Below are 18554 nucleotides of genomic sequence, written 5' to 3'. Positions count from 1 at the left end.
CTCCCGAAATAACCGCTACCCCCACTCCCTCTTTGACCCCCCCACCTCAGCTGGTCTGGCCAGCAGCCGCTGCCTCTGCTGCTGCAGGAGGCGGCTTGCAGGTTTGTCTTCATCTTCCCACAGAACCCCGACCTTAAAGCACAGAAGAGGGGGGGTGTGAGGAGGAAATATTTTAGGAATTTCAGTGGGTTTAACCTTTGTTATCCCTGGGGTCAATTTGATTCAATTCAATCTTTAACGTCTCTAAAAAGAGGGTTAATTTTCAATTCCTCTGCGTCAGAGTGGGTACGAGAGGGCACTTACCACATAGGAAATATAATTTTTGTTTGTGTTTTTTTACACAGAACACATTAAGAATAGTTCACAACAGCTTCAATTTGTTTTCGTCTAACAAAATTCATGCCAGTTTTATTAATGAATAGTAATGAGAATTTGACCCAATTCAGGTGACCACCTCTTGCGACATTATAATTATTCAGTGGTGTAGTGGAGGGTATACGCAGGTATACGGGGTACACCCACCTCTTTTTTTGGCGGTTTACAGTACAGAAAGCCACTGGAATATATATAGGAGAGTATTCCCACTTCCTCCTCTGTACTCATCTAGCAGTACACCCACCTCATCAATCACGACACCACTGTAATTATTTGATAGATGGCTGGGAGGGTGACCACAGTCATATTGGCTTTTAGCCTACGCCATAGGCTATCTAGCCCGTTTTAGGGGTGACATTGAGTCCCAGCACCCCTAAAAAAAATACTGCATAGATAAATGCAATATAAAAATAACAGTCATGTTGTTTTTTTAAACGCATTTCCGTGTTTGACAAGCTTAAACATGGTCAAAAAAACAGACAATAATTATAGACAATACTAATTTAAACGTAATATTTTAACAACGAAAATACAACAGACCCCCCCCCCAACCCCCGTCATGGTATGGTATCTCTCCCACCTGCCCCATTCACCCCCTTTATACCTCATTATCTTTTCATTTTAATACAATTTCATTTGTAGTACTTTGTAAAAACAAGCATTAAAGTAAGATTTCCAGCCACAGTGATTCCCCTAATCCCCAAATATGATGTTCCTCATTCAAAAATTTAGAAAGCCATGCAAATGGAAAAGTCAATGGGCTGACTACATTCCTTTAAATTCAACTACTCAATTATCAGAATAAATTGTATTATTATTATTTGAAACGTTAAAAACTGAGTTAATAGTGAGTTATAGTATTATTATTACGTCCTCCCGGTCACCGGTGCTCTCCGCTCAGCGCCGGTGAATGTGGGAGGGGGGGTCGCTCTCCGGTGTCCGGATGTGGACGTGGCACAGCGCTGCAGCAGTTCCGCTGAATGTCCGCTTTTCATACCAAGAAGGGATTAGTGAGAAACACCCAGGGACGACATCGGCTCCACAGTTTGTCGGCCACTGGGTTTCACAGTCTGCCCCCCCTAGCAGAAGGGTAGCCTTACCATTCACAACACTTCGGAGGTAGGTTTCCATCAGATATCAAGTTAACGTGTGACATCTCTGCCCGGCTCGACAGCAGAGCTTGTTTTTTTTTTGGTGCTACGTTTGCTAATGCTAGCTAACGCTAACGGCTAGCAGAATCTCTGCGAAATAGCTGGAGGTTACTAGCTCGGCTAAGCTAATAGGCTACCATTAGCCGTGTCCGGTTGTGGCGATTTTTTTTTTGGTCACAGCTGATTCAACCGTTGCTGCTGTCATCTTGATTCAAGTTGTATGGTTGCTAACGTTAGCGAGCTAACACACCTGAGTTAGCACCCCACCACTACCTCCCAAAACTTGGGACGTTTGTTTAAATCAAATACTGTGTTTCGCTTCGTTTTAACTCGTGACAGTTGGTCGCATCACGTTAACCGAGCACTTGTGTTTTGAGTTTGGGGGGGTGACATGTCAACCTATGCTAAGCTAGCGAGCTAACTGTAATGCGGCACTGAGGTTGTTCCCGTTAGCACACTGCTACACCCGCTAGCTAGCTCCCCCCCTGCTTCGCTGCTATAATACTTCACCCCCTAAGAAGCTGGCGTTTGACATTCATGTTTATTGTTCTCAAATATGCCACATTTTCCGTAGGTATATGAGTGAAACCGCTAAACCCATCTCCTTAATCCAGCCAAGGGGGAGCAGATATGGGTCACTCCGTAGGCCCCGACACACTAAATAGCTGTACGGCTCCGGCGATTGTGTTTCTCGTTGTGGCACCTGCACTGCTGAATTATTCAAAGGCCCCGCTCGTTTAGCCCGTGTTTGTCTGTTAGATGATACCCGTCACTGTCATACAAGGGTTAGGCCGGTCTCCAGAAGCCAAAGTGAATAAACGACGCCGTTGGTCAACTACTTTTATTTGTGGCTAAGGTGGCAGTTGACATGTGATATGCAGGAGTAATCATTCCCGGAAAAAAAGTTGACTGCAACGCCGAGTTACCTTCTGAGGTCTTCTCTTGGCACAGTAGTCACAGTGTTTCATATCACACTTATTGCTGAGTGAGCACTAGTTGCTAGTATTGTGACTTGTGTCTGTTGTGTTTCACATTTGGTTTTGGCCCCACTTGAACTGCTTGTTTCAGCGTGGGTACTCTTGTCTTTTGTAAGCAGTTTATTTTTTCATGTAAAGCGTCATTGTTGGCCCCCTCCATCTCTCTCTCTCTCCCTGTGTGTAAACTGAATAGGCATATACACAGTCCGTAGGTGTGGCCAAGTCAAACATAAAAAGCTAACAAAGGTGTTGTCAATGAACCAGGACATAATGGCACAAGAAAGTCTAATTTTGTGTCTGAAACGTGGAGCTTGAATTGTTTTTATATCAGGAACAAACTAATTTGGGGTGACGCATTGGCTTTCTTAGCACTGCCACTTAGGAGCTCCTCCATCTGTTTTCAGTTGATAACAGAAAAGAGTACCCTACATGTTGAGAGAGGGAGTTGGCAGTAAACATTCTTGCTGAGATCAATTAATTGGGACTTTTAGAGGTTCTATCTGTAGTAGACATTTTCCTCATGGGGCGAGGAGTGTGAGCATGGTTGGTTCCTGGAAAGAAAGGCCCTCTCTTGAGATCAGGGGAACCCTAGACTTTGGTATTAATAACACCCATGTCTTACAGGCTTTTACACTAACAGTGTTGTGGTGGTGAACTCATAGTTTAGAGCCCGAAAACAGGCTCAACAAGTTTAGTCTTGAATTATGATATTGAGTTTGTGATCATGTTACGATTGTGTCCAGATTTAGGGATGAACTGAGGATGAATGTAAACCAGCACACTCCAATGGCCTCTCCGTATGGCCAGCCCCAGCCTGGCTACGGCCAGCCCGGCTATGCACCCCTGGACGGGGGATACCCTACGCCCTACGCACCCTACAACGGCCCCGCTTCAGCCTACCAGCCAGGGGCTCCACAGCAAGGTAAAGTCCTGCTTCTGAACACGTTGGTGTGTGAGTGAGTGAGTTGAGAGGGGGAGACACCAGGTCAGCTGTATGCTCTTATAGCAATCTTAACCTTGGAGCGTCCTCCCTACCTGCTTCCTCGCCACGGCATTGTTCACGTATGTGCGTGAACAGCACTGTGCCTTTTGCATACTAATCTGAATCTTCGCATTGCCTGAAGCTTTCCCCTACATCTCCACGTATTTCCCTCCTTTTCTTGTATTTCAGGTTATTCTCCTTTCACAAGCTTTCCCTCTAAGGCTGTGGCAGCCAACCCAGTCTCTGACCTCTCCTCTCCTCTCGACTTAGGTAACTTCCTCCTCTCTTCTTCTTACTCATTCATTTCACTCTCCACGTGCTCTGCAATCCTCGAATCCTCTCTGTACCTACGGGCATTATTCTTTTTGCCATGGTGTTTTCATAATGTACAGTAGAATACCCCTAATGCCAGTGAAAAGCATATCAGCCAACCAGTTACTAACCGTTTTATTACATAGAAGTGTCAGCTATGCTTTTATTATGTGCGATAGATGTTTCAGGTTCGATCTCTGTTGGTCATATTCATTTTCTATTCATTCACATTGAATTTTTACACACATTGTTGTTATTTCAGTGTACATAGGGAAGGTAGAGTGGTTTATTATGTTTTTTTCCATCTGTATGGACATCGTTTTGTTAGCAAACTACTAGGCTGACAGTTTCTCATGACTGCAATTTTTAAAACGGTACAAACACAAAGGCAAGCTGACAGAGTGACATTTGCTAAGCTATATTTTTACATCCTAAAATGATCTCTCTGGTGTTTATTTCCAACCTTCATCACAATCCCAGCCTGCTTTCAGTATGTAGTCTGTGCTCCTTACCCCAGAGGCAAGATCTGGCAATGTAATCTGTTCGTTCTTAAAATGTTTTTGGGCGCCAGAGTGGCCTATAGCCGCGTTTAGCTTGCTGTGCTAATCTTTATTATTAGAAATATTGGTATTTAGGATTATTCGTTGCAGGGGTGATTCATGCTTTTTGCAGGTGTGTCAATAATATTCTGTTCCTGCATTTCAGGTCCTGTCAGGGGTCTTCCCACCTCCGGAGTCCCTCCAGTCTCTGCATCTCAACCATATAACCAGTACAGTCAAGGTCAAGGGAACATGCAGAATGGACCCACACCTATGACACAGGCGCCACCCAGGTAATTACATGCTGATTGGTTGTTATTTCCCTATCTGTATTGAGGCCTGAGGTGTATAAACATGGCTTATTTTAATTCAACAACTTGTGTGTTTAATGCAGACTAGGATGACATTTGCATGTACTCAAACGTTTCATTGCCTACTTGAGGTTCACTTGTAGCAGGTTATTCAACTCTGCAGGTTTCTCTTCACAAATTCAGCTCATTCAAGCAGATTACAGAACCCACTTAAACACATCAGATAACTGCACCAAGACTGTCCTGAAACCTCGCAGCTTCATGCTCCTCCTAGACGGCTGTCGTGCGGTTAGTTTAGAGTGAAAGTGGACCCCAAACCAACCAAAGCAAATGATTAAAATATATGTGTTTCAAAATTGTGAATAGTAAAAGACAGTAATGCCTCCTGTTTGAAACACTCTTCTTTATGTGCTGGTACTTTAGCTACTGCAAAGGTAGTATTTCATTTTAATCAGTACTTTTACATGCACTGTAGTAATCTGGTTACTGCATTGGGTGCTTGCGGCAGGTCATAATCAGATATTTCCTCTACACCCAGCAGTATTTGTGAAACATTGTTTTCTCATTTTAACTGTGTTGGAGATAGAAGATTAGTCCGTCTGGATTATTTTTGTGTTGTGTGTTGAAGCGGAGTGAGAGGGCAGGTATTCAGAGCAGGGGCTTCCCTCAAAGTGCTTCTGAATGTTACAAATGCTCAGCTGTGGCGATTCACTTTTTTTTTTTAAGACTCCTAGAGGCCACTTTGTGTTTTCAGTTCACTCACTTTCAGTTAGTTCTGCTGCTATTTTGTCGTGCAAATGTTAAAACACCATGGGCAAGAAATCCCCCTTCCCCAGGAGAAATCTGTTTCTCTAATCCCCTACCCTGATTACAGAAACCAGGTTTCTCATTTACTTGATGCTTAAGCAGCTCACTGTAGAAAACCGACTGTAACCCAGTTACTCAAGTGCAAGTACACGCTGAAAGATTAATGCGCTTCCAGGCCTCCTGCGTCTCAGCCATACAACCACGGAGCTGTGAACCTGGCAGGGCCACAACCCTCCTATCCCCAACATTACGCGCCACAACCCTCAATGCAGCAGGTCACCGACCAGATGACTGGGATGCAGATCACCTCTGGACCGCCAACCCCTGCGGGGCCAGGATATGGTACATTTGGATCTATACCTGGATTGTAATATGATGGAATAAGGGTGTGAATGGCGTGTGATGTGGACGTAACAAAGATTTAAATGAGAGTATTGTAGATGCATGTATCACCTGGAGGTAATAACACTGTCTGTCGCTCTCTCCTCAGCTCCCCCTCACAGCTCCCAGCCCCCTGTCAATACTGCCTACTCAGCCGCACCTCCACTCGCTTACACCCAAACCCCTCCCCCCGCGTCCTCTGCACCGACCCAACCACCACCTCCCAGTGGCCCTGCAGCTTCTCAGCAATACTACGGAGGCCCACCACCTCCTTCTCAGCAGCCGTTCACCTCTTCTCTTCCCCCTACCTCTCAACAGCAGTTCACCTCCGCTGCGCCGCCACCTCCTTCCTCTCAGCAAACCTTTCCTCCCTCCTCCTCCTACTCGGGTCCCGCGCCTCCCCCCAGTCAAGCTCCTGTTCCCCCAGCGTCCCAGCCACAGCAGTCCTTCCCTCCAGCCCAGCCCCCCTTCTCTTCAGCTCCTCCACCTGTCAGTCATCCTGCCTTCGTCTCCGGGCCGCCTCCCCCTGCCCAGGGCTCTTTTCCACCTAGAGCGCCCGCTCCTTCCTCTCAACCTGGGTCTTTTCCTCCTCCTGGTCCTCCTCCAAACGCAATGCCCCCTGGCCAGTACCCAGGCCCCATGCCACCCCAACAGCAGCCTCCTCCATCCCATCCACCCCCATACCACTCAGGTCCCCCTCCTCCCAGAGTTCAGATGCCTCCCACTTCCATGGCCCAGAGCAACCACATGCCTCCAGGACCACAGGGCCCACCAGGCCCCCCTGGGCCCATGCAGCAGCCCCCCTCTCAGCCTGGCATGCAGGGAGGATACCCTCCTCAGCAGAATGGTGAGGAGACCGCCACTGAGTGGAAGCTAGATAGATTTGTTTTGTTTTCTCCATCATTAAGCTATTTGTCTGTTCTTTTCAGGTGCGTTTGGGCAGGTGAGAGGCCCTCAGCCTGGCTATGCAGGCCCTTATCCCGGGCAACCAAATTATGGAGCCCCTGCACCAGCACCGGCTCCTGCTCCCACAGCACAGAAAAGACTTGACCCAGATGCCATTCCTAGCCCGGTGAGCAGATGCAAACACACTCTTGTGTACTTCTCTAAAAACAAAAGAATATATTAGTGAAAAAAGATGACTTTCAAATTGCCAGATTTAGTTTAAAAGTGACATTTAGATTTATATATACCACTCCATCATGCAAACTGAGCTGTTGTATTGAATTGCATTACATTGTACAGATGTACGTGTACCTAATGAATTGTTAATGTCAATAGATGATTCAACTGCTGATGGTTGCTGTAGTTATTTTCTAACAGTTATTTACCATGCTGGTCATTTCTGCACTTGGAAAAAGTGCTCAGCTTTCTGATGTTCTTGTGATTGCTGGTCAGTCTATATACGTAGCAGCGTCGGTCTGTACGTGACTCTACAAACCAGCGAACACTTGCATTTTTCCAGTTGCCAAATATCTTAGTGTTGTGATCACTTTAATTTCTGGCGTTATAGCGTTGGGTGGGCGATGTAAGCACATCTTGAATGAGATTGACCACAAACGTTTATCTCTGCACAATCTAACTGCCGCCTTTCATTAACTCACTGTCATTCAGCGTTTGGAGACTATTTCTCCTACGTCTTTGTCTTCCCACCAGTTTCTCCTCTGTTTGAGGAACTCTAAAAGCTTTATTAAAGTGCCTACTCCTTTTCACTTAAATTATGTGTATGAACCGTCTGTCTATGGTACAAACAACAAGGTTTTTATGCCTATATGACATTATTTTAAGTGTTGATGGAGCAGCTACGTTGTTAGCATAGCTTAGCTCTGATTGATCAGAACTCCATTCAGAAAACAAGCATTTTATAAATTCTTTGCTTATCCTCTGGCCGACAGACCTAACGAACCATGACTTCGGACCCTTTACTAATCTACGTCATGGTGTAGTTATTTCGGCGTCCTCTTTATCCGTTTATTTCATTTAAATCGCAACAAAATTGTTTAACGCTGTAGTAAACCAGCCGCCTTGTGGCATACTAGTCGCAGTGAATGCAGCTCAATGAAATTTACCAAGCTCCTCTGGACAGGACGCCCTATGATTACCCGGCCTATCTGACTTGTACAACATGTACAAAGCAGCAATAGTGGTTATTTCCTGCGGTGAAACTTGTACGAGTAGCGTGAGACAGGAAAAATCCATTTGCGTCTGCTGTGAATTTATCTAGAATTGCGTCACCAAGAGCAACATTATGAATACGGCCCCAGGCATTTAGCATCTACTGTTTAAGACAAAATCATAAAGCAATCGCAGTTTGAGTTCAATATTACAAGTGACTTTACATGCAGTCTAATGAGAATTCTGTATTAGTGATCTCTATGCTCTCTTGTGCAGTGTGGGATACTTTTTCATGGCCTGCTCATCTTGTGTATTTATTGTCATAATGCTGTTTGTAATGCTGCCATCTAGGCCATTGAAAAAAATGAGAAAAGTTGAAAAAGAAGATTTGTTTACTCATCCTTCTTCACGCCAAAGCAACGCTGAAGTGCTGTTTGCAGTCTAGACACGGGGGTCACAGTCATATTTTAACATTGCAACCCTCCGTTGCTGCCTTTACATTTAGAGCTGCTTAGCATATGTCAAACAGGCTACTGGTATGTTATTCTACATCTACTTGCGCTTGATTGTCATCGCCTACAATACCACTAATCTATAATCAATACTACTGATGAGTTTCTGTCTGAATTAACAACTATGCTGCCTGCTACTCAGCATAGTCTTGCTGAGTGTTCTGTTCTCACACTCCTCTTTTTTTTATATATATTTCACTCCTTGTATTCATTTATTTTGTCCTGTTTTGCACAATTTGCTGGACAAACTTTTGAATGTAAAGCAAGCGTCTGACATGCCGGCTGTGCAGAAATCAAGACATAGAATAGATCCAGACGCTATTCCCAGCCCAGTAAGTTTCCTGTGTGCCTGCCTTTTCCTCTGCTTCATCCTGTCCTCTCTGCCCGCTTGCACTAAACCAAAGCTTCCCACACCTCCTCTTTTTTTTTTGCCCTTCATACCCCTCAAATTCGGTAATAGTCACAATGTCAAAGATGGGCTCCTTTTGGACATACGTTGTGTGTTCTGTTTTACCAGAATCATTCCTATCCAATAGGAGTGGAAAAACACACCGATGCTGTATCACAGATTTTGGCATCTAATATATTCCAGCATTTATGCCCAAATAAAAGTAAATGAAACACCAGAGTTAATGGTATTGTGTAAAGGAATAGAATTTGGGGGGAAATGCTTATTTGCTTTCATGCTGAGAGTAAGATGAGACGTGTGTTTGTCTGTGCGCTAAAATATGAAGCAGCGACCAGCTAAATAAGCTTAGCATAAATGGCCTGGCTCTGTCAGAATGTATCCGTCTACCGACTAACACCTCCAAAGCTTACTAATTTACATGTTGTGTCTTGTTAGTTTAATCCGTTTAAGAACCTAAGTGTAAAAACAACAAATCAGCCTTTTACAGGGGTTATTCCTCTTAAGCAAAATGGCAAACTATTCCTTTAAGAATCAAATTTCTGTCTTTGAATAAAAGACACACTTGTAATCTTAAAAACACAACCCATTGTCGTATCAAAACATGTGTTGGTCATTCCTGCTACCTCCCATCTCACTGATCCTGTTTGATCAGGACTTTGAGGCAGCTTGGCTTAGTTTTGATAACTTGAGGATAGTGATTATAGTTTGCCAGCATCAGGCTCAGACAGCCGCCGTTTTCAAAAACCTCCTCTCCGTGCCCTGCATGCTGGCCTGTTTCGACTTACCCTCGATTCCTTGCATTAATGGCATGCCTTGATAAATCCTGCACCTTTTCCAGGAGATGTCACCTCAATCTTGACTCGACTGTGATTTCCTTTTATCCACAGAGGTTGATGGGTTTTCAGTGTGTTCTAGTAGCAAATGTAGGGGTTGTGTGAAAGTCCTGCATGTGTGTTGAATTTTCCTCTTTTAGACTTTGTGGGAACATGTGTGTGTATTTATGCTGTAAACGGCGTGGATTATAGATGTTGTACCCTTCCCTCCCTTTTTAGATCCAGGTAATAGAGGACGACAAGGCTAAGAGCACCGAGCCATTCACCACAGGGGTCAGAGGTCAGGCCCCACCGCTGGTCACCACCAACTTCCAGGTCAAAGACCAAGGTAGGTTCTACTTCCTGTGAACACATTTACATCTGGCAGCTTCTCACTCACATCGTCCGAAAGGTTGCAGGAAATTAAGCTTGTTACCTTTTTTTAAGAGATGCACCGATTTGATTTCTGACTTGACAATTTTCTTTTGAAGACTTTTAAATATATTCATAATAAACCGCTAACTGAAAAAACATGGCGGTGCAAAGAAACCTTATATACGAGACTGATTGGAAGCTTGATGGACTGTGTAAGGACCGTGATGTTAATGGAGAATCTGTGTCTGTGTTTAGGGAACGCCAGTCCCAGGTTTGTTCGCTGTACGGCCTACAATATGCCTTGCACAGCCGATATGGCCAAGCAGTCTCAGGTGCCTCTGGCCGCCGTCATAAAGCCCCTCGCCACGCTGCCGCCAGATGAGGTGAGCAACGCCCCCTCCTCTTGCCTTTCTCTCCCCAGTCTCCTGCATCGGAGACTGGGGAGCTCTTTTTCTGCACTGTTATTCTAAAAAAAACTGTATTAATTGGGAAACAATTTTTGATGTCATTCAAGATGCGAAATATGTAGCATTTGGTTGAAAAATGCTGGAATAAGTTAAGTCAAAAGAGCTCTATATGAGCATATTATCCTTAAAGTTGTTGGCCGAGCTTACAGCTGCAACAACAAGATATTTAAACCACAACTATTTTGATAATTGATTAAACCATGTAGACATTTTTCATGGCATGTTAAATATCCTTTGACTTTGGACCATTTGTCCAATGAATACATTCCCCTTTAGTTGTGGTAAATTATAGAGGGAAGTGTTTAAAGGAGTCATCACCTGGAAATCGCAATTTCTCTTGTTAAAACATGCATATCTGTGTTTGACCTCAGTTGAAACTTGCCTGAAAGGCTGGAGTTTGAAAGTGGCGCCGTTTTTTCGCTTCTGCTCTTTTTCCGAACAGGAATAGCACACAAGGGTGTGCATTCCTAAAGCACGAGATTTTGATTCTGCGCCTTCGGTGACGTCACCGTGGCGGCTACTTGCATAAGCCCACCCCTCTTTCACCACCCAACCCCGCCCCGTCCGCTACCTGAAATCGCCGAAGCGCCGCCATTATGTTTTGGAGTCTGCATGCAGGCAAGCCCCCCCGGCTCTGTCCTTCCTGCGGCGAATCAACGCGCGCCTCATTACATATTATACAATGCACATCCGGACCAGTCAAAACCTCGCGCGTAATCTCGCGTGATAAAATCGCGGTACGAAAAAGGGTCAGAACAAGCTCAATGTTTGATTAAATTTTTTTTTTTTTTTTCTAATAAGTTTTACGAATTGATCCAAAGCGATCCAAGGGGGGCTGGATACGTATAAAACCAGGTGATGACTCCTTTAACTACATAGTTGTGTTAATCTGAATCTTCTTTTGCCTTCCACATCTCTACTGTACGTTCCACAGTGCAGTTCTGTCTTTCTGCTGAGGTTCTCATAACCGTTTGAATCCTTTTCCCGAAAAAAAAGATTAATTTTCATGGCATTGCCTGACATGTAGTATTTAAGGCAGAACGCCTGTCATGTGGTCGAGATAATCCGTCTCAAAATCAAAAAGGTGGGAGTGGCTGCATGACCTTGTTTCATGCATTCACCTCATGGCTAACCAATATCCATTTGGACTACTTTTCATCACTTAATATAAAACGGGGTGTGAATATTACATTACTGTCTGTGTTAGGGTTTAAGATGCAGCTAAATTGTATGAATTAAGTCTGTTGTTCTCGGATATTCTAATTGTTGCATAATACTAATCGTTCTAATTGCATCTCTTGTCAGACGCCTCCATACCTGGTGGACCACGGCGAGGGTGGTCCAATCCGCTGCAACCGTTGCAAGGCCTACATGTGTCCATACATGCAGTTCATAGAGGGAGGCCGTCGCTTCCAGTGTGGCTTTTGCAGCTGCGTCACAGAGGGTGAGTTTCTGTCTGCGTTCATGGATTAAAACTTGTTTCTTTGGGTGTTTTTTTTTACTTAAAACAACCGTACTGATGTTCCCGCCTCTTTCCCCCACAGTGCCTCCACATTACTTCCAGCATCTGGACCACACTGGTAAGAGGGTGGACTGCTATGACAGGCCGGAGCTTTCGCTGGGGAGCTACGAGTTCCTGGCCACTGTGGACTACTGTAAGGCAAGTCTTGGATTAATCAACCATCTTTATTCCAATAGAGTCCGCAGCAGATTGTTTATCCAAAGATCCCCTCAGGGATCTACCATCAATAACGATCTTCAAAAACATTATTAAGTTATTATCCAATGAACTAATAAAGCTAAGCCTGTAGGCTGCTGTCTCCATTGAGTCTCCCTGAATTTGTTTTGTCTACATTTTATTTCATCAGCGTCTGCAAATGATAAAATTCTGTAGGTGTGACGCCAACATCATACATTTGTTGCACGCTTACATTAAATCACAGGTTGTAATAGATTATTTTAGAAGGATGCTATTCAGCTGCTGAGAAAATAGCAGAATCTGTGTGTTTTATTTACACATGACTTTGTCTCTAACAGAACAACAAGATTCCTCAGCCTCCAGCCTTCATCTTCCTTATCGACGTGTCCTACAATGCTGTGAAGAGCGGCATGGTCAACATTGTCTGCGAGGAACTCAAGAACCTCCTAGACTACCTGCCCAGGTACTCAAACACATAGAGGCACTGGGGATGGTCAGAAGGAAAGGGGAATGTAAAGAAGTGACTGATGATAAAACAGACAAAATGCTATGAAGGGAAGGATAGGAAGAAAAATAATGAAGTGAGGAGAAAGTGGGGAAGCAAAGAGAAGCCGATTGAAAAGAAGAAGTGATATTTTCTCTAAATGTGAGGTTAGTTAGTAAAAAAAAAAAACTAAACTCGTGTCAGGAACTGCAGACTTGACCTCTCTCCCTTCTCGTCCTCTGCTTCTGCATCCAGGGAGAACCCAGAAATGGAGTCTGTGGTGCGGGTGGGTTTTGTCACCTACAACAAGGTTTTGCACTTCTACAACGTCAAGTCGAGTCTGGCCCAGCCGCAAATGTTGGTAGTGTCCGATATATCGGACATGTTTGTCCCCCTGCTCGACGGCTTCCTGGTCAACGTGAAAGAGAGTCGGCTTGTTATTGAAAGGTGGGGAGAAGAGAAATAAAAACACGCATGCACACACAAAACAAAAAATACATGAGATGCAGAACGGACAGACAAATGGATCGGGTTCAGTGACATATTCTTTGTGTTTTCCAGTTTGCTGGACCAGATCCCGGAGATGTTTGCAGACACCAGGGAGACGGAGACAGTCTTTGGGCCTGTTATTCAAGCAGGACTGGAGGCACTCAAGGTAACCACATATTACCGTTTACATTATAAGCCTGGAAAATGTTTTCCAGTCCGGTGACATGCCTGATCATTTGCGTGTTGCCGTTTTTTCAGGCTGCTGACTGCTCGGGGAAGCTGTTTGTGTTCCACACCTCTCTGCCCATCGCAGAAGCTCCTGGAAAACTTAAGAACAGAGAAGACAAAAAGCTGATTGGGACCGATAAGGAGAAGGTAAACGGCAATGTAGCGTGCAAATACATATCTCACAATAAAAAGCTGTTATATGAGTTGTTTTATAAGACCTCCCGGCTGACTCTCCGTCCTCTCCCGTCTTCCTCAGTCCCTGTTTCAGCCCCAGGTGGGTTTCTACAACACTCTGGCTAAGGAGTGTGTAGCGCAGGGCTGTTGTGTGGATCTCTTCCTCTTCCCCAACCAGTATGTGGACGTTGCCACGCTGGGGGTGGTTCCTGTCTCCACTGGAGGTTCTGTCTACAAATACACCTACTTCCAGGTGAGAGGCTGTCCCTCTTTTCCTCATTCAGTTTTCAGTGTTTTCTGCTCTGTTAACAGGATATAACAGCCGGTGTGTTTTCTTTACCTCAGGCTCAGTCGGACAGGGAGCGATTCTTGAACGACCTCAGACGAGATGTTCAGAAACTAATAGGTTTTGATGCTGTCATGAGGGTGCGAACCAGCACAGGTGAGCCCCCACCCCACCCACCCGACTTGAAAACATCAACAAAATAAAGACTGGTCAGAGCGAGAGAAGTGTGACAATGACTCCTGCCTGCCATCCCTTCAGGTATCCGGGCGACGGACTTCTTCGGCTCCTTCTTCATGAGTAACACCACAGATGTGGAGCTAGCAGGACTGGACTGCGACAAGGCAATCACTGTCGAGTTCAAACACGACGACAAGCTCAGCGAGGAGACGGGGGCGCTCATGCAGGTGTGCAACGAAGAGAAGAGAACACATTTTATTTGTCTTTTTCCAAATCGACTGTTTTAGGATAGTCTTATCTTCCAGTACTTTCAATCACCAGTGAGTCAGATTACTGCTGGTTTTCATGTCCTACAAGGTGCCACGGTTGGTTGGATCCACCTACTCTGACATCAAATCAATCAGGCTGTTTATCTGGCATGAAATATGAATTTAGAAAGTTTGCATCAGACAGCCACAACGACAAGAAGCAAGATGTGGAGGGCAAAGGGATTTCTGGTTGTTGTTCATTTGGTAAATATGCACGTCTTGATTGTTTCCCTGCAGTGCGCCGTCCTGTACACCAGCTGCAGCGGCCAAAGGCGCCTCCGCGTCCACAACTTGGCGGTCAACTGCTGCTCACAACTGGCCGACCTCTACCGCAACTGTGAGACCGACACAATCATCAACTTCTTCTCCAAATATGGTGAGGGCCAGCTCACACAGCCGGAATACGTTCTGTGAAAAGTCTGAATGAGGTGTGAGTGGAGAAACGAAACCCCAGCCGCTCCAGGGAGCCCAGAGTAGAAAGCGGCGGCTGTTCTTGGTAGCTTGCTGGTATGAATGTCTCATTTGATTGTTTTTATGTGTCTTGCAGCTTTCCGTGGCCTCCTGAGCAACCACACTAAAGCGGTGAGAGACACTCTGGTCAACCAGTGCGCTCAGATTCTGGCCTGCTACCGAAAAAACTGTGCAAGCCCCTCATCGGCCGGTCAGGTACTGAAAACTCCCAGCAGGCACCACATCACACAACGCACACAGTTCAATGAAACGGGAGAAGAAACTATCCCACAGTGCACCACAGTCAATTCAAGTATACATCATATTGTGTTTTATTGAAAAGTAAGTCCATTCGGATCATATAAATAGCAAAGTGTCACAGACAAAGCTGTGAAATTCTCCCATGTGTACCCATCATCAAGGTAGGTCTCATCTATAACTTTACCTGTGTGTGTTTTCTAGCTGATCCTCCCAGAGTGCATGAAGCTCCTGCCCGTCTATTTGAACTGCGTGCTGAAGAGTGACGTTCTGCTGCCGGGAGCCGACGTCTCGTTGGACGACCGGGCTTACCTGAGGCAGCTGATCAGCGGCATGGACGTCTCCGAGAGCCACGTCTTCTTCTACCCCCGCCTGCTGCCACTGGTGAGACCGCACGGCGACACAAAGGGCTCCTGCAACTCTAGAAAGTTATCACAGCCTCCATTCAAATCAACGAGAAGGATCTCTTGTTTTTTCCACGCCTGAAAACAGCCGTACATCCGTGCTTGTGTCTGTACAGTTTGAACCCCTACAATAGTGACGCCGTCAGCTAAAACCTGCACTCTTTGCACACACTAGTGTTGACGACGTGAATGAGGGAAAGCACCATCGTGAGGCACATTTTGCTATTAGTCTGAAGCTGGAAATGAAGAGTTCATCTCTGCCATTAAACCGGTGCTCTTACGTTTGTAGACTAAATGCGGCGTTTGATCGGTAGATCAACACTCACTTATTCCCCTTCACTCTTAGACGAAGCTGGATAGCGGGTCACTGCCGGTGGCGGTGAGGGACTCGGAGGAGAGGCTGTCCAAAGGCGGCGTTTACCTGCTGGAGACGGGGCTCCACCTCTTCCTGTGGGTCGGAGCCAGCGCTCAGCAGGAGCTGCTGCTCAACATCTTCGGCACGCAGAGCTTCAGCCAGATAGACCCGAACTTGGTGAGAGGAGGCGGCTTCCATGTTGTGTTTGTTCACCTCAGCTAATCGTTGTTTGTGTTTATGTGTTAAGAAGTTGCAAAACAAGTCTGACATAATATATAATTCCTGTTTCAGACCAGTCTGCCGTTGCTCGACAACCCCTTCTCTCAGAGACTCAGAGAGATCATCGAATCCTTCAGAGCGCAGCGATCACGATACATGAAGGTAAACATCGTCTTTTCTTACCTCTTCTGTGTCTTTAAGTCAAAATACTTTGTGTTCCGCTTCTGTCATTTCTTCGCCCTGAAAATATGGTACACTGTTATACTTGAGGAGCATAACTCGGTGTCAAAATAAAGCAGAAGAACAGGACGTTTGTCTATAAAATGAAGACTTTTAAAGCCAAGATATAAACAGGAAACAATTCATCGATCAGGAGAAAATTAACTGGGAACTATTTCGATAATCATTTGGATCAAAAATCAAGCAAATCTTCCTAAATGTTAGGATTTACTTTTGTCTTTGTTATATACAGTTTTTTCATCGCCTTCAGCTTCGGGAAACTGAATTTTTTTTTTTTTGCTATTCTGACTTTTTATGGTCTATTTATTGGGAAAATAATAATAATCCGTTTTTGATCATTGATTGCGTGTTGAGGTTTGACCCCCGACCCCTGTGCATTCTCCCTCTCACCCACTGCAGCTGATGGTGGTGAAGCAGGAAGACCGAGCCGAGCTGATATTCAGGCACTTCTTGGTCGAGGATAAGAGCGTCAGCGGAGGAGCGTCATACGTGGACTTCTTGTGTCACATGCACAAGGAGATCCGCCAGCTTCTCAGCTAGGCCTACAGACACCCACCTCCACCTGTACCCTTCCTCATGAAAGAAAGCGCTTTACCTTTTTTTTTTTTTTTTTAAACCTAATAAACTAAAGCTCTCCTTGCTATCTGTCAGCTGACAGACCAGCTGGCAGATCTCGTTGTATGTGTGTGTGTGTGTGTGTGTGTGTGTGTGTGTGTGTGAGAGAGAGAGAGATTGTGTGTGATGTTAATAGAGCTTTACTCTGCCTCAAATTGACTGCTCCAACACAGCAGGGGCAAAATAACTGACGAGGTTGGGTAATGTAAATACACAAGTGAACAATTATGTATGCAACGGATTGTGAGTGAGTGATGGAGACGGCTGATGTTGACTGTAGTCGGTGTACTGTCTGTATTATTAGCACTGAAAAGGCTGTTTTGGGCGCGTTAACGACCCTCGGATAGCAAACACTTTTTATATGATTGAATCCCAATAGAGTGAAGGAGATCTACATAAATGGAGTTAAATAAATGCTGTTCTTTCTGTCTCTTCTCCCCTTTAATCATGGCCTTAGTACCCCACCCAACCCCCCACCCTCTCCCCATGCTGCTTCAATCATTCATAATGTGTGTGTGTGTGTGTTTCCAGATGTGAGAGGATTAGTCACCCACTGCCCAAATTCTTACTCCCTGGCGTCTCCAGGTGTGAGAATCCAAAAATTCAAATGCACGATTTAACTGCTCAAACTGGAGTCCGGCGATCTTTTTTTTTTTTTTTTACCCACAGAGGTACATTGAAGTGTGAAATCTGGTTCCAGTGTCCACAAGTGAAATGTGAAATAAAGGTGCACATGGCTGCTGTGTTCTTCCAGTATTTGGTTTAATCCCAATTTGTTGAAATCGGCTTCAAATCAAACTTTAAGACGAACCAGATGGGCATTTCCAAGTTGCCGTCACGATTCTGGTTACGAGGGGAAGCTTTCATTAGTTCCACGTCTATGCAGTGAAGACAAAAGGGGCCCCACACGAAATACAGTGAAGAAACAAAGGGCGGCGGTGAACTTTTGATCTCACCATCACAGCGGTGTTTCTGTCTGCTGGCGACGTGTAGTGCTGCAGACTTTATATCAATCAGACCTTCTGATGTCCAATATTGTATTTAAGATAAATAAAGCAATTTCCAGCAGACGGAGCACAGAATGACGGCGGATGAGTGGACATCAGTTAAATGTTTAAATTTTGAATTGTTTCCACACCGGCTGTGTTCAGTGTGTGTGTGTGTGTGTGTGTGTGAGAAATATATTATCTGTACAGAATTAATAGATAACAATTTTAAAGACCCAGCCTGAACAACTGTGGTTTGTTGATGGTTGGTTTCTCTGTCACAAAATGCTGAAATGGGAAATCATGGCTTTTACTGAAGAGGGGAAGACGCCTTGACTGGCTTTTTGGTTTGTGTGTGAGTGAGTGAGTGTGAGAGAGAGAGAGAGCGTGCGAATGTGTGGTCGGTCCTGGTGAATTTCTCCTGAGGAACAGAGGGATCAGCCAACACACACACACACACACACTACACGTGAGATTATACTCTCTTCATTTATTGTTTTCTGTTCATTTTAAACAATGACTTTGTGTTCGTTTGGTATGTGTTTAGCCCTCTGTTCCGTCTTTTCACGTTCACTGACTGATCGGTCCACCGTCTTGACTGTAACATTAATTTCTGTTCCTTTTTTTTTTCTTGTTTTTTTTGTTTTGTTCTTGTTT

General features: G+C 44.9%; 1 protein-coding gene across 3 annotated transcripts; it reads left to right on the top strand.

Annotated features, from left to right (window-relative positions):
• The first annotated feature begins 1303 nt into the window (after positions 1-1303).
• Positions 1304-18519, top strand: sec24c (SEC24 homolog C, COPII coat complex component). 3 transcript variants are annotated; one of them, XM_084040025.1, is made up of 25 exons: positions 1304-1494; positions 3247-3425; positions 3675-3755; positions 4503-4629; positions 5630-5796; positions 5945-6682; positions 6765-6907; positions 8726-8794; positions 9924-10032; positions 10314-10441; positions 11831-11969; positions 12070-12185; positions 12563-12687; positions 12964-13155; positions 13270-13363; positions 13456-13572; positions 13682-13852; positions 13945-14041; positions 14144-14289; positions 14608-14746; positions 14918-15036; positions 15283-15462; positions 15829-16014; positions 16129-16218; positions 16696-18519. In XM_084040025.1, exons 1-25 carry the CDS (start codon positions 1319-1321, stop codon positions 16834-16836), a joined length of 3969 nt encoding a protein of 1322 aa, XP_083896151.1. In that variant the 5' UTR covers positions 1304-1318; the 3' UTR covers positions 16837-18519. The 3 variants fall into 3 exon arrangements, with proteins under 3 accessions (XP_083896151.1, XP_083896153.1, XP_083896152.1); XM_084040027.1 differs by lacking the exon at positions 3675-3755; XM_084040026.1 differs by lacking the exon at positions 8726-8794.
• Positions 18520-18554: the final 35 nt, after the last annotated feature.

This window comes from Eutrigla gurnardus, assembly GCF_963514095.1.
Source record: "Eutrigla gurnardus genome assembly, chromosome: 22".
NCBI classification, from domain to species: Eukaryota; Metazoa; Chordata; class Actinopteri; order Perciformes; family Triglidae; genus Eutrigla; species Eutrigla gurnardus.
Note: the sequence above shows the minus strand (reverse complement) of the source record. Positions and strands in the feature narration are given on the sequence as shown.

Bases quoted from the DNA above. Each gene is read 5' to 3' on its own strand.
- sec24c (XM_084040025.1), top strand. From the start codon at position 1,319: ATGTGGACGTGGCACAGCGCTGCAGCAGTTCCGCTGAATGTCCGCTTT. The intron at 3,756-4,502 runs GTAACTTCCTCC...CCTGCATTTCAG, and splicing joins CTCCTCTCCTCTCGACTTAG to GTCCTGTCAGGGGTCTTCCC. The intron at 12,186-12,562 runs GCAAGTCTTGGA...TGTCTCTAACAG, and splicing joins CCACTGTGGACTACTGTAAG to AACAACAAGATTCCTCAGCC.